The 17,113-nt window shown below is 28.5% G+C and overlaps 1 protein-coding gene across 1 annotated transcript in view; it reads right to left on the minus strand.

The window, feature by feature from the left end:
* Positions 1-8,020: 8,020 nt before the first annotated feature.
* The window catches only part of LOC126902721 (uncharacterized protein C05D11.1-like), a 22,041-nt gene continuing 12,948 nt past the window's right edge, over positions 8,021-17,113 (minus strand). The window contains exons 15-18 of the mRNA XM_050680291.1: positions 9,652-9,795; positions 9,050-9,210; positions 8,843-8,995; positions 8,021-8,560 (exon numbers count right to left, since the gene is read on the minus strand). Of these exons, the coding sequence (XP_050536248.1) occupies positions 8,503-8,560; positions 8,843-8,995; positions 9,050-9,210; positions 9,652-9,795 (516 nt within the window). The 3' untranslated portion in view covers positions 8,021-8,502. The remainder of the gene's footprint in view (positions 8,561-8,842; positions 8,996-9,049; positions 9,211-9,651; positions 9,796-17,113) is intronic.

Genomic DNA, 17,113 nt, shown 5'->3' on the forward strand with positions numbered 1-17,113 from the left:
ATAACTTTTGAAAATGTTCCGGAAGGTCTGACACTTTTATATATATCTTAAATTAAAGCTACTGTAATATACTTTAATTTGAAAAAAAAAAATTTGACCTCTGGACTTGTCTTCACGGCGAAAATGGCTACCGAATGCTTTTTTCGTGTGAAAATTCTCGATTTTATTATTTATATTATATTTAACTTTATAATGCTATAACTAATTGAAAAGTTTATGGATCCACCCAATTTTTTTATGACAAATAATATTTTTTAATAAACCCTTTTTCATTCGACATACTTTATCTTAATCAGGATATTAATAAGGAACCAGCAGATCAAGTAGCTTTTGGAATAAAACACCAATTTTTTTAAAATTAAACACTATCTAAAGATTTGCATCGAAGCGTTTATTTTTGATAGTGATTTTAATCACTGTCAGATATCATTATACTTGATCCAACTATGCCACGTCACCACTGTGCCGCGACCCCCCTGTGCTGGGTTTTTTTTTTTTTATTTATTTGTTCAAAGATTTATACAGTCCACATAATATATATATTGGCATAGTTGGATCAAGTATAATGATATCTGACAGTGATTAAAATCACTATCAAAAATAAACGCTTCGATGCAAATCTTTAGATAGTGTTTAATTTTAAAAAAATTGGTGTTTTATTCCAAAAGCTACTTGATCTGCTGGTTCCTTATTAATATCTTGATTAAGGTAAAGTATGTCGAAATTTTGAAATTGTCTTAATACTATAAAGAGTAGTTTTCCTTTTATGGTACGGATTCATTTTTTAATTTACATGTTAAAATAAATGATTTGATTGTAGGATCAATCTAGTGATTTTAGAACAGCTAATGTAAGCGTAGATGATGTCGAAGATCGTGTCAAGTGGAAATTTAGGATAAGGGTGGCCGACCCCAAGTAGTTGGGATTAAGGCGAGGAAGAAGAATAGAAAAAGTTCATTCGTTAATTAAGGTGGAAGGATTTTTTCTTGTTCTTTTTCTTGTTGTGCCTGTAACGAGGCCTTCAAAAGAGCTCAGTTCTAAGCCGAGGATTTCCACCACTCCGCTTTCAACAATGGGTCTATTGAGAAAATAATAAACCAAATATTTAAAAAAAATTGCCCCTATTCCTATTTATATTTTTTAATTAAATGATTATTTTTGCAAATTTGTCATTATTTTCTGTCTGAATCAAAATAAAATTATGAATAATGTAAATTAAATAGTTTATAATGGAGTTCATTTTATTAATAAACTATTATTATATTATTATAAAAACTAAAAAGTAATATTACAAATATCATTTATTATTTATATATTTAAAAATAAAAAAATGTAATATTTTTCAGCTGTTTAATTAAATAAAATTATGTTTTGATCATACACTTAAAATACCTGCTATTTTTGTTAACACTGCTCAATTGTTGGTGTTTTTTTGCTTAATTATATACAAGGTGGCCCACCACTCACTGACAACTTAAATAACTTTTGATCCAGTTAATATTTTTAGCTGATTTTTTTTTTAAATAATAGTTATACGTTAGGTCCATAGCTATATCTCAATAATTAATTTTTTTACATTTTATTAAAAATATTAATTATTTTTAAATTTTAAATAAAATGTAAAAAAAAAATCTAAGATAGCTATTTTGTAGAGTAGAATTTAAGAAAAATTTTAGTAAAAAAATATCTTATTAATATTGAGTAGTAAATATTCTGTAGCGTTTTGAAGTTTGTGAAAATTTGAATTTTCATGTATTATTTTACGGTATTAAACATTGAAATACGTATTGAGAAAAGGACAGAAGAAAACGCTATCTTTTCAATATACTTTTGAATGAGAGTGATAAGTAATAATTGCCTTATCTAATTTCTTATCATGGTATTAATGCCAAGTTTGTAATGTATACACATTATCATCATATGTATATACAGTAATCATGAAAAGATAGCGTTTTCTTCTGTCCTTTTCTCAATACGTATTTCAATGTTTAATACCGTAAAATAATACATGAAAATTCAAATTTTCACAAACTTCAAAACGCTACAGAATATTTACTACTCAATATTAATAAGATATTTTTTTACTAAAATTTTTCTTATATTCTACTCTACAAAATATCTATCTTAGATTTTTTTTTTACATTTTATTTAAAATTTAAAAATAAATAATATTTTTAATAAAATGTAAAAAAATTAATTATTGAGATATAGCTATGGACCTAACATATAAGTATTATTTAAAAAAAAAATCAACTAAAAATATTAACTAGATAAAAAGTTATTTAAGTTGTCAGTGAGTGGTGGGCCACCCTGTATATACTTTCTTAAATAGTTTCGCATATAAATTTATTTGTAATTACGTAAAATGTATTGTCATAATTCATTAAAATATTTTTTTGTTGTTTATTTTTTTGAGTAATCAACATCTTGTTGATAAAGTTATAATCACAAAAAACTATTAAACTGTAATTAACTATAAAAATTGCTTGAGATTTCAAAATCAAATGTACCTAATTTTCAGAAATCCACGAAACATAATAATTATATTAGAATCAGATAACTTCGAAATTAAAGAATTAATGGAAAGGAAAAATTTAATTTAAAAAGCTATATCCGAACGTAAACACAACAAACAATAGTACTAGTGTCATTATCTAATGACATATAAGTAACAACATGCTCAACAATTAAATAGTCACCTAATAAAAGCCTAGAATTATATATTTCTTTAATAGCATTCAATAAACAAATTTACAATACAATACAATACAATACAATATATAAACAAATCATTGAATTTTAATTTGGCAGAATCGATCGAGTCATTTAACCATGTTTCAGTACATGCAATAATATCATAATTAAAACTATTTTTTACTGCATGTTCATAAATCAGTTTTAGAACTTAAGCTACGAACATTTTGATAATAAACATCTAAAGATATTGAAATCGGTCGTATTCTATAATTTAGTTTTTTGCTATTACAGGTATATTTAATAAAAATAATTTATTTCACTGTTTTTACTTTTTTTTCTTCCATTTCCTTAATAAAATTATTCATACAGTTTTTCTATTGTAAACCACTATCAGGATATTTTCAAACAGAACTAAATTCAGAGTTAGAGCAAAATTTATATTTAACTCTTATTTTCTTGAATCTTTCATTAAAGTAACTATTATCTCCACACTAGATGTTTGACTATAAGCAATATCACAATTTATATATATATATATAATGATTATTATCTACAGTACAATTAAATAGAGGATTACATTTAACATGAAACATAAAACTACAAAATATACATATAATACTATTGATGACAGGTTATTTGTCGATGCCCTCGCTTGTACAATGTTACAAAAAGGAAATTTCAAAGCAACCTATTTTACACTTGAGACATATCAACCTGTTTCGTTTTAGGGGCGTTCATCTTTTCAGCCAAAATTAACTGTATCGTTTCCGCCAAACCGATAGTTTAAACCTGTCTATAAATAGAAGCTTGAGAACCACTGATTAAAATATTTGCAAAAATATCCCGGTAATAATTATCTACTATTCATTTAATCGAACTTTTTACTATTTTTTTATTGTCATTAGATAGCAGTGCATAGATTATTGCGAATCGTTTCATTCGCATTTTAATAAACAATTTTTTATGGTGCATCCTTCTACTAATATATTTTTAAAAATTTTAATAGAAAATTTATAGTCTTATAATTACATTAAAATATATAGTTTTGTTAATGCAGTATCAAAAAGCGTACGGTATAAAATTGAAATCCGTTTCAAAAAAACAAAAGAGACAATTGATAAATTTAATAAAAATGAAATTAGCCAAATTGAATTTGTGAAATTAATTTTCAGCAACTATCGAAAAATTTATAGATCTATTTTTTATTATATTATAACACGTATTAGATATTTTTTAAGGTTGATAGTCATTTGATAGTGATGGGACAAAAAATTACTTTATTTTGTTCATTAACCACACGTAAAAATCTTAAATACTGACCTGAACGTAACATTCAATAAATGCCAAACATTTTGGTACTGGCATCTACCTAATCTACCCATACGCTAAAACCGATACTGGCTCGTGGAGACCCATGAATAAAATTAAATGGTTCTCAAATTTTTTAGTAGATAGACAGGTAGAAGATCAGTTTGGCAAAAACGATAATCTCCCTCGCTCTAGAACTTTGCCTAAATGGTCTAAATGATTTTCTAGACACTATTTGAATAAATGATAATGTAGTCCAAGTAAACTTCAACGAAGTCATCTAAATATCCTCTAAATACCACGTTCATAAGTTTTACGAACGTCATATGGGAATTTTTGAGTCTAAACGTGTCATGGTAGCGGTAAGGAACGACAACGAAATAAGCAAAACAAACTTAAAATAAGTATAATTTTATCAAAATTAATTTTATTACAATATTAAAAATTAAATATATTAAAAAAAAAAAAAATAAACACAATTCACTATGATAAACTACAAGAGTGTTACCACGACCGTGAAAGTATTAAACAGATACCGGTTGGCGGCCGGCGGCTGTTCATCTATATTTATGTATGTGCCGCCGGTTAATATCCAGACGAATTGATACACAGATACCAGTGTGAGGGTAATACCACGCCTGTGTTAAACGGTAGTACGCGAAATTAAAATAAGTCTCTTCTAGTTCTAAACGCCGCTAATTTAGAGACGTTCTGATTTAATGATCATTGCCAATAACACAATTTAAGTCGAAAATCGGGTATATTTTTGCCCCCGTCATATTTCTGATAATGTCGTTCAGGTTGGGTATGGAGTACGCATCCGAAAAGGTTACTTCGTTTAATCGTTAGTAGTCTATGCATAAATTAAAAGCCTCGCCTATATTTTTGGCTGACACTATAGGTGCTGAACATGGCAATTCATTAGGTTTTATTATCCCCTGTGCCTACATGTCGTTTACTATATCATCAATAATGTCCTGCTTTTCAAAGGGGGTGCGGATGCGATCTCAGTACGATAGGAGCCGGGACTTTCAACAGAATGTCGTTTTCGACTAGGACCCGTAGTATCGTTAAAAACCGCAGTGTAATTATTTAAGGAGGTATGTGCTAATAAGGCAGATGTATTTGAGTCGCGTGTTATATCTAACTGCGTCTGGTTAGATCTAATTCCTCGAGCCGATTTCCGATATCGACCGTCTATTTTTATTCAAGTGTTTTTTACGGCAATATCTGCAATGGCGCGCGAGAGTTCGATTTACCTGATCACTAGGGATGAGTAATTCACGAATGAATCGATTCAGTGAATCGATTCGACAACTATATTTTATTGAATTGATTCAGCGTGGTAAAAAGAATCGGTTCATGGGTAACACTGATATTTTAGTATGTACTAAGCAGGGATGAGTAATTTACGAATGAATTGATTCCCCAGATGATTCGATTGAAGTGATTTAGTGTGGTAGAAGAATCAGTTAATGGGTAACACTGAAATTTAGCTTATCTCGCAATAAAAGCACACCTAAATACACCATGATATACGTTATCATTGTTATAGCAAACAATTCTGATTTTCTAAATACCATTAGTTCGAACCAAAAAATGGATAAGCGAGAAAACATCAGACCACTTTTCTGACTAGGAATATTTTTAACGGAATTTAAAAAATAATGCATAATAAAAAAATGTTATATCTGGCCCCGCCAAATTACCAACAAGCAACTGTTACTATTTACTATCAAAAAAAATAATGATCATAAAAATCGTTGTATAACTATTTGATCTTTTAGTGTCTAAACATTATCATGATAAAACATTTTTCTCTTAATTAAGTTCAATATGAATAATTATTGTTTGAATCACTGAATTGATTCAAAGAATCGATTCATTTAAATGATCTGATTCGAAAGAGTTGATTCATCTGATCGAATCAAATTTCCCATCACTACTGATCACTGTCAATCTGCTGGCTGTGCGTACTGAGGTGCCGCGATTTCATGTACATCGTGCGCTATCTCACGTAGATTGGCGAAACACATTAGATGTATTAATCGTATCATGTTTCGTCCAGCAAAAGTTCCGTTAACTGTCGTAGTAGTGAGAGGCATGTTTTATTTAAGTTGCCTATTTTAATTTAAAGGGGTAAAACATTATGATTTGCCTATAGGTTGGAACACATTTTTTCTTTACATATCTGTATTTATTTTACTTTATTATTTTAAAAAGACAAGAAAGTATATAATTTATGTAACATTTTAATTTTACATGGTTTATAGAAAAATTATATGAGTATTATTTATTGTATGTAGAATTAATTTTAAATAGTTTTTAGAAACCTTATCTAGTATTATTTTATAGTGTTAGTATTTAATTCGTAAAAGTCGATGGCTTATTAAATATGTATATTTTTGACAATTTTGGCTATAAGTATATCAATACTTTATTGGTTGAATAATTTTATTTACATTACGATGTTTAAAACGATAAGCGAACGGTTAGAGCGATCCAAACGCAGATACATTTTGAAACGATGACACAGTCCAAGCGTTTAAAGGCCATATAGCTGCATCATTTAATAGCTAATTAGCTGAATAGTTAATAATGAGAGCAAGGATCGCAGGTATTTAGGAGATGGTGCTAACCACTGAGTGTGATTCTTTGTTCAACAATTTATGCTACCGTTTTTTAATACTCAACTGGTGTTAGGTAAATTCATTAACAATTTTTAATCCTAAAATCTGAATAGCTAAATAATTAAGTATGGTAATTTCCAGATTCATTGTAATTTTTCTTTTTGTCAGATTCTATTGGGGGGGGGGCATAATGATACTTTTGTCCCCCTCTTATTTTTACCAAAGGATAACTGCCTCCCTGTCCCCCTGTTGCGGCACCACTGTATAGGTGATTTAATATATTTATTAAAAACCTATTTTATAAAACCATTTATTAATACAAGTAAATTTTCAAGTATCATTTTATTTATCTCTGCAGTATCTTTCGCTCCAGAGTTGGAGCAAGAGAAAATGGAAAATTTATTTCAAGGAAGTGACTGTACAGCCTCACCCTCTCGATCGAGGATTATTATTAGTATTCCTAAAGTAACCCCAATTGTGGGGTTTACTGATGTATAAAAGAATTATATAAGAGTAGAAATATATCTTCATTATTTAAATAAAAAACGTGAAGGTATTCTACATAAATATTTATAATTAATAGTAAAATTAAATAAAACAATTTTCAATAACGACGAAAAATAATTTTTAATTTTTTCTGAAAAATATTATTAATCATAAAAAATAATTTTTATAATTTATTTAAACAGCTTTGTTAGTTTAAAATATAAAATACGCAACAATATGTAAGAAAGTTGATTTTAAATTTTATGTACTCTTGTTTTTATTGTAGATTTTTATGGTAGATAATTTAAGTTAATTTTTGGAGGCTGTATGCAATTTAGATTATGTTTCTAAACACTTATAAATAATAAACGACACTGAGAAAATTAATAATCACACCAAAGGTGTTAAAGATACTTTATTTATATAAAACTATAATAACAGAATTTAAGAAATAGTAAAACAAATTATTCGTTGGTTGGACGATCGAGAAAATAATAAGTTAGAAAAAATTACTAAAGAAAGGAAGTTGATTTTCTCAGCGACTGAATGGACACTAAAATGGGAAGATGGTAAATTTAAAATTCACATTTAAAAAGGCACATAGGTAAGGACGATTACATAATCAAAATTCATGACGAATACCAACAATGTTTGACAAAATACAAAATACAATAAAATAATCACGCGACCTAAAAACATATTTTTTTAATTTGTTGCTTAGTGTTTAAATTATTTATTTTATATTTTAATTTAATTATGTATAAATTTAGGAGGAGTTTAAATTATTGGTTTTTGTATTATCAATTTGTATGTAATGTGCTGATAAGTAATATGTCATCAAATTTAGTCTCTCTAATATGTAGCTTTGATAATAAAATACACTTTATTAATACTGTGAATTATACTTTTTAATTATACAGTTAATAGATGCAACAGAGTTATTAAAAATTATTTTTTAATTGATATTGTAAACATGGATATAAGGTAATTAATATATTAAAACTATACCAAAAGTTTTTGAAGTATAAATTTATACATATATATTAATATATCAAAATTAATAAAACGATAAATATATATGACTAACAAGATTAACTGATAATTATCAGTTAGTTATACTTGAACAGAATACTTTACTGAATACCCTAGAAATACTTTTTTGGGTGTAAGTATTCGGTGGTTTTGTATTATATAACATATTTAGAAATTCTTTGCAAAAAAATAATTTTATAATGCAAAATACGAATATTTAGTAATTTTTTGACATTTACTTTGATTGTTTTGGTTTGAGTTATGTTTATAATTTAATAAATAAAATATGTAATAATTCAAAAACGTACTTTTAGAGTTATTTAAAAAAGTATTCTACCCAAGTACTCTGTTAGTTATTTAGAAAACTTTCATCTAAAGACTTGTATACATTCATTTTAATACCAATTCTGAAATTTTAAATATTTTCATTAGCAAATTGTTATTTATATAATTTTGGTGAAGTGGTGTAATTGTAAACGATTGAAGTAATGGTATTTGCATTTTTTTTAGATAAATTCACAAGTTTTTACTCCGAACTTAATTTAATATGATCGCAACACAAATGAAGAACATAACTTATCAATCTAAAATAAAATCTGTTAAATATTTAAAAAAAAAAAAAGAATTAACAATTATTCCATTTGTTTATATTTACACAACTTCACCCTAATAATCATTTAAAATATTACTTTTCAAATTCATTAGCTGTTTCTTCAACTATTGTAGGAGGACATACCATTACAGTTAAGGTAGATTGTGGATTAAATAATGGCATCACATACTTTCTGCCAATTTCAGGAAGATCTTCAAGTTTTAGTAATGATATTTTTTTTACTAAGTCCCTAAAGAAATACCTTTTTTTTTCAAATATTTCATTCTAATAAATAAAATATTACTGGTTATAAGTTTGTGTTAAATTTCGGAAGTAAAACATAATTGAATCCATATTTGATATGGCAATTGTATTCTGTCTATTAACTATGTCAAATATAGTAGAAGATTTTGCTGATTCAAAAAGTGTTTGATCCCAAGAAAATCCATTAGATAAATGTTCGTCCTAAAATTATAGAAAAATTTAACAAGAAATATTTTCTATAAAACTAATTGATTAAAGATTAATTTATAACAACTAAAATTAATTATTAAGGTTTCGGATTAACTAAGAGTTCATATAATTTTAATACTTTTTTCATAGTGAATATACCACCAGTAGTATACAAGGCCGCTGAGAAGTTAGAAATTATTCGAATATGTTATTACTTATATTTGAAAATAACACATGTATATGAAGAGTTGGTGATAGTAATTAGTAACATATAAAAGTTATATTGAACTTAAAGATAAAAATGTTTTCAAGTCCACTATTACTTCTTGTTATACCACATTCAGGTAAAAAAAAGTAAAATTTGATTGTGCCACTGACATTTTTATAATAATACATTTTCATAATAATATATTTTTATTAATTTTAAACATTAATGTTTTAAATTCTACATACTATTACTGATTTAATAGCTTGATAAGCAGCTGGTACATTCACCGAACGGTAAAAACTTAAGGAAATCTTTCCTTCATCTAGCTTTAGAAAAATATCACAGGAATATGCTAAATCTGATCCTCGAACTTTATTCCACAAAGGACCCTGTTAAAAACAAAAATCACATTAATTAAAGGAGTGATTAGTGCAAGTTTTGAAAGTATATTACCATCAATTTTGAATTATACTATTGTAATTATTATAAGTTTATTTTTATTTTTGATAACTTCCTATGGTATTTTATTTAAATCGTAACATCAAAAGTTATTTTTACATATAAACACGTTGAGTGCTGTAGCGTTACGCTACAGCTATATTGCCGTTTTTTTCAGTTACAAGTAAGTCCGTTGGATAGTCATGTTTGTTAACTTTTGTTCAAAAGAATATGACATAATGTATTTTTTATTTAATTATACAGGGTGTTCAGTAAGTCAGGAAACGGGTATCTATTGTTCTCATTGTTACAAACAATGAGAACAATAGATACCCGTTTCCTGACTTACTGAACACCCTGTATAGATAATGCTTGTAAACCTTTTTATGTTACATATCAATCCAAACGGGAACTCGCAATTTAAATAAGATATAAAAATGCACATTTATTTATTACAAAATATTAAAAATAAATAATCAGTAAACAATCAATGTACACTACCCAAGTGGTGGTGGGTGGTATAAGGTTCTTTCTTACTGCTTTTTTAATTATCTTTTATTATCTCTGTATCAAATTTTAATTAATTTAGTTTTCGCGATATTTATAGCCTACTAGTTTAACTTTGTATATACACCTCTCCACTAGGTAAGTTTCTGTTTATTTATTTCCCAAAATCTTATTCTTTTAATATATAGAATTTTCAACGGTACTCGTAACGACATTAATTTATTGTTACCAACCGTGCTCAAAATTTTATATATTAAAATTCTCTTCTAAAAAAAGTTAGTTAATCTTTAACGGTGATCATAACCTTCGTGTTATCAACTGTGATCAAGATTACTGGATTCTCCAAATATTCCCTTAAATCCTTTGCAATGGTGCTCGCAACAACGCGTTACCATCCGTGATCCAAAGGATTATAATTTTCTGTTTACCTAAATTAATTAGTTCTTAAAAAAGGACTGATTATTATTTAGTATATATATATTTGTTTCTTTTAAATTAAAACAAAAAATAAGTTAATTATTTAGGCAAAATTGTGTTCTGATTTTGTATTATTAGTTGAGTAATGTAAACTTAAAAGAGTACAAACGTTGAAACGTTTCACTGCTCCAGTCATTGTTGTGTTTTTTATATGTAGTTAACCGTTAGAATCTCTACTTTTCATTGGTATATTTGGATTATTGTATTGACCATTTTATCAGGTATAAATAACCAATATCTTTATAGAGCACTATTACAGTTCGCGTTGACGTTGACGAAAATTATTTTTATATATTTGTATATATTTTTTGCTATTGTAGGTACAAATCTAAAAATTCAATACAGTTTGTGTACACTATATATATAATAATTATTATTATTTCGTTATCAACAAGACACGTGCTTTTTTGAAATTAGGAGGAACACTGTATATTAACAAAATCGAAATTTTTTTTAAAATAATTATGTTAAATATATGTTTTTTGTTTTTGTAAAGTAGTATCTCTCGATTTAATAAATGATTAACTTATCTCTTAGATGGATACAAACTTTTTTTTAATGGATTATTTAACTAACTCATAAAATAGAAAACGATCTATTTAAGAAAATAACTGGTTGATAACAACGTTTGAGCAAGTACTTCAGAAGTTATTAGCATTTTATCCTGCAGGAGATTCGTAAGGATTACTGTTTTAACAACATCGCGGACCATAGTTAACTCAGTGGGGCTGGCAACACGTACCACTGCTTTTAGCCAGTCATGACTTTGTTTAGTTGAGACCGGTGGGCCTGGATATACCTGCTTGTTAACAGCGAATAGGCCCTCTAACCCAGCCATACCAAGTAAAAGGGTTGCTAACTTGTCACAGAGTAGTTAGCCGAAAGGTAAAGTGATCATTGGGATCCTCACAGGCATCTGGCGCTTCATAGAGATACAGCCTAATCACAGTATCGAGCTCTAGTGTGATGGACCAATATTTCTTGACTACTCGTGGGAACTATATGGATAAAAACATAGAAAACCACAAAACAACGAACAAGGGATGAACAGGGATCTTACGGACAATCTGTCAGAACAAGAACGTGAATTGACAGTTTTTCGTAGAAGAATCGTTGAAATTGAAAATCTTATTGTGAAAAACGGGACATTTAGTGAACCGTCTATTAGCACAGAGATGATGTCAGCAGAGGCAAATTATGATTTGCTAGCCCAAATGGGAGCAGTTGCTGATAGGATCGAAGGTCTTAAATTTAAGCCTAAGGAACATAGCGCGAGTCAGTGTGCAAGTGAAGAGAAAACACGAAAACAGAGAGAAAGAAGAACCAACTGAAAGGAAAGAATAAGGGAACCAATGACTTAGAAAAGTCTGTATCGATAACTAAGAGACCAGAACCTCTGGTGAAGAAGACCTGTTAGGTAAAAACCTACAAGGATATGGTATCCGACGATAAAATAGTGTTACTAGTCCTCGTGGGTTATCCTACTAATAAGTTGACCACTGAACAAGGGCAACTCAATGAGTCTTGTGTTGGAGACTTGATACTATGGAGTACTGATGTAATAAATGTACCAAAGTTTGAAGACACTAGGCTCATTGACGGAGCACTTGTGATCAGTTCATCCCAAGAGATGTCATTTAAGTGTCTCACTGAAAATGTCAACAAAATAAAACCTTGGACGATGCTGTAATCCAAATCATTGCTTACAACCCGATATGGGTAAATTTGCACAATAGCATAGAATAGAACGACTTATTATTAAGTGGATAGAAACCATCTTTTGCTTAAGGAACGCTTCATATTGGTATAGCTTAATAAAACCAAAGTAATCAAAAGTTTTAAACATAGATGCCTACAAGAAGGGGTTCTATTTCCCTTGATAGGGTGTCTCGTTTTAGATTCACTTATTAATGATTTAAACGAATAGTGTTATACACAAGACTATGCGGATAAATTAGCTATAGTAGTAGTGGGTAAATTCCCAGATAAAATTATAGACTTACCACAGCAAAGACTGAACACTATATACATGTGTTGTAGTAAGAACAGCCTAGTTATTAATCCAAATAAAGCAGAAGTAGTAATGTTTACCAGGAGAAGAACAGGACTAGACAGTCTTGGTACATTTTGCCTGAATGGACAAAAAATTGGCTTTAAGTGAGAGGTGAAATACTTAAGTATTATCTTAGACAGTAAGCTAAGATGGAAATTACATATTGAGATAAAAGAAAAACAAGCCATGGCCACATTGTGGACATGCAGTAGAGCTAAATCAAGAATTATATATTGGCTATAAACTTTAGTGATTAAACTTATGATTCTGTATGGTGCCTTGGTTTTGTAATAAACCAAAAATAAAAAGAAAGAATAGAAAAAGAAAAATTAGATGTATAAAAATGAGAAGGCGTAGGTTAAATATAAAAAGAAATTAGGGGATACTAATAGATTATTGTTATCATTATTTGTTATGAGTTTTTGGAATTTTAATGTAGATTTAATTGTCTTCAATTTTTTTTTATTAATTATTTCTCTCATTAATTATTGATGGTTTATCACGCAATAGATTGTTGGAAGTTCGAAAGCATAAGTTAAATTGTACTTTCCTTACGTCCTGTGTGATATAATAATATTTTAAGTAATCCAGTGTTGATTTCCGTATTAAACGCACTACGTATACGATTTACACTATGTGTAACATAGTCTATGTAATTAATTATAAAACGATTCAAGACTTTAAATAATATGATTTAATTACACAAAGTCTACAACTGGTCTTACTTGTGATTGATTCTAAACACTCTGTATTTTATTATAAATACAATTTTAATTTTTTACTTATTGATTTTTTTTTTACGTCTGTTGAATAAGTATTTTTTTTTTTTTTTAGAGAGTATATTTTATTGAGAGATCGATACCAATATTTCTTAAATTTTCCTCTGGCCTGGCCAAAACAAGATTCAGAAATATCTATATCTATGTAAAAAATTTTATCAAGGCAGAATTGTGGTGGCCCAATGTGTCCCGGTGCTAAAATGAAGCACCTTGAAAGGATGCGGCACAATAATAACCAAGACAAAAATTAAACACTAAAAATATATTTGTAAGTTTCTTTACGCTGTCTGCCGGCGCGATGTTTATTAAAACAAAGACATTAGTAACGAGACTAGCTACCCAATACGCATAGGCTTACAAATATATTCTAACCTAATGTACCTAATTTTTGAATAATGTTTACTTGCAACCTTTACTCTGTCTGCCGGCGCGATGTTTGTTAAAACAAAGACATTAGTAACGAAACTAGCTACCCAATAAGTATAGGATTGCAATACACTTAGTCAAATAAAATTACCATTAAATAAATTTAAATCTCAATTTAAATTGAGAAGATTGTGACCTTTAGCTCTGTCTGCCGGCGCGATGTTTGTTAAAACAAAGACATTAGTAACGAGACTAGCTACCCAATAAGAAAAGCTCACAATAAATTTTTATAATTAAATAAAAATCTAAAATTAGGTTGGGTTTATTATTAAAATAAAATAATTTTAATAAGATATAATGTTTAAAATATTATTTGATATTTATTTCCACAATAAGAAAAATAAAATATTATTAATGATTGAACAAATTAAATTAAATTAAAAGATTCACCAAAACAAAATTCACTTTAAAATTTCTAAGTGTCATTTAGTTTTAAAGAAAAATATTCTAAGTCCAAATTAATTAAAAAATCGACTAAGTGTTTTTTAAATTGAAAAATATTCTAAGTCCAAATTAATTAAAAAAATCGACTAAGTCCCGGAGAGTGAAATCTTGAGTAGAGTGTCGTAGATTTTGTGCATTCTAAAATCGTCAAAAGAACTGGTTTTAATGGGGAAAAATGGCTTTTTATAGTGTGAAGGGGGTAGCCCAGCGATCTCTACCGTGATCCTAGAAGCTGAGGCTTTGTATTCTAATTGGTTAATTAAAATGGGGTCCCAGCGTGTAGGCGTTACTTAATAATTTCTACAAGAGGGAGATTTTATCGTATAGTTAAAAGGTTATTTTGTATTTTAAATAAGAGAACCCTGTTTTGGTGATCTTGTATAATCATAATATGTGACATACATGAACAAATGATAACATCATATTATATATTAATATTATGTGTAATAATATAATATTACAGTTTGGTGGTATAGACAACACTTATTACAGCCAAAAAAAAATTTAAACACATTCAAAGAACACCTGTTATAGTAATTACCGGATTAATAAGAACCACTTTAATGGTGGAATCAGAGGCATTAATTGGAATACCTCATTTATACCTAGAACTCTTATCAAAACAACAACACTAAGACTCCACAACTTAGGTATATGGGTTATGGATAGCATCACCGTAGAACATGGTACAATACTAAGAGATAGACCACAATATACCAGGATATCCCTGAGACAATATTAAACCTGTTCTCCAAAAAACATCCCCTACAGAGTAAGGATCTTAACACGTAGGGAATGAAATATAAACTACTTGACTAGGAAAGGAGGGTTTGTAATTTATACTGACAACTCCAAGAAATCAGGAAAGGTAGGTGCTGGCATTTGGGTATTAAAACCTCTCATAAATATTATCATGTCAATGGCACGATATCCTCTGTGTTTCAAGCAGAGGTAATAACAATACTAATAGGGGCCTAGAACCTGATAGTGTTCAAGAAATGGAATATAATTATCCTAAGTGTTTGGAAGCTGCTCTGAAGGCACTTAGTAATATCCAAGTGATTTCAAGGCTAGTCCTTGAATACAGAAAAACTTTAGAATCACTAGCAACGGTCAATAAAGTTACATTAGCATGGGTACCAGGGCACAGCGGCGTGGCTGGTAATAAAAAAGCAGGCTGTTTAGTGAGCAAAGGTGCAGAAACATGTTGAATCAGAACCAGTGGTAGGACTCACAGAGCAATTTCTCAAATTACTACCCAGAAACTGGTGCTGAGAACACAGGAAAATATGGTGTTACCCAAACAATCAAAAATGTTTATCAATACTCTCGGTTTACTATTTTCGGATCTTAATAAAATGACTAGATATCAAATAAGCACTTAGACTGGACTACTCACAGAATGCGGTCATCTTAAGCATGTTTACATAATGGGAGTGACAGAATCACCTTAGTACAGGAAGTGTAGAACAGAAGAGCAAGATTTATTTCACATTATGTATGATACCCTAACCACATTAAGATTTAAACATTTGATAAAATCTATTCTCCAAAAAGCAGATATGGAAAACCTAAAACCCAAGGAGTACTTTCGCTAAAAAAACAGGACTATTTGAATATATATAGGTGCGATCTACTAGGAAAACTTATCTGAAGTAACTGAATTAATATAATTCCGTAGGAGGTGCGCACAATGGACTTATTGGTCTGAGTGCATGGGGAATTCTTGCCCACCTCTATAATAAATAAAACTAAAACTATAAGCATTTCAAAATTTATATTACAAGTGAAAATCGGGTATGACTATTTTTATCACTATACATAATTCGGTCGCATTTTAACTCTCGCCGAGGTATAAAAATGCTAATAGATTTTGAAAAATTTTCTAATAGTCGTTATCCCCCTATGATTTTTTGTCTGATCATTTTCAAATATTTAAAATCTCAAGGTAGGGGGTTAATTTTTGCTTTGTAAAAGACTATTTTAAGTAATTAAAATGTTAATGATTGTGTATTGAAGTCTTTATAAATTTGAAAACTATATAATAAGTTTTATTCAATAGAATGTGTCATAAAAACTATCAAAAATTAACTAGACATAAAATACGAATCCAACGAGATATTAATAGCCCTACCAATTGTAATGCTTTACAAATTTATATCAAACATTTTTCTTAAATTACCAAAATAAATAATTCAACAATAAGTAACCTATTTTTTTTAAGGAATTTATACACTTTTATGTTCCTATAATTATCGAAATACAGTTATTATTAGAAATAAATATAGTTTAAAAAAACTAAAAAACACGCTTTTAAAGCACATCGAACTAAAAAGTTAAAAATAATTTTTAAAATTAACTTAAAACAATAACGAACGAAAAATACTAGTATTATTGTGAAAAAAAGGGTCAGGCGCTCAATATACAAAAAATATGGCATAAAGCACCCACGCTTTTTTTCACAATAATACTAGTATTTTTCGTTCATTATTGTTTTAAGTTAATTTTAAAAATTATTTTTAACTTTTTAGTTCGATGTGCTTTAAAAGCGTGTTTTTTAGTTTTTTTAAACTATATTTATTT

The sequence above is a fragment of the Daktulosphaira vitifoliae genome, unplaced genomic scaffold (genome assembly GCF_025091365.1).
Source record: "Daktulosphaira vitifoliae isolate Bord-2020 unplaced genomic scaffold, ASM2509136v1 Scaffold_3, whole genome shotgun sequence".
Lineage (NCBI taxonomy): Eukaryota > Metazoa > Arthropoda > Insecta > Hemiptera > Phylloxeridae > Daktulosphaira > Daktulosphaira vitifoliae.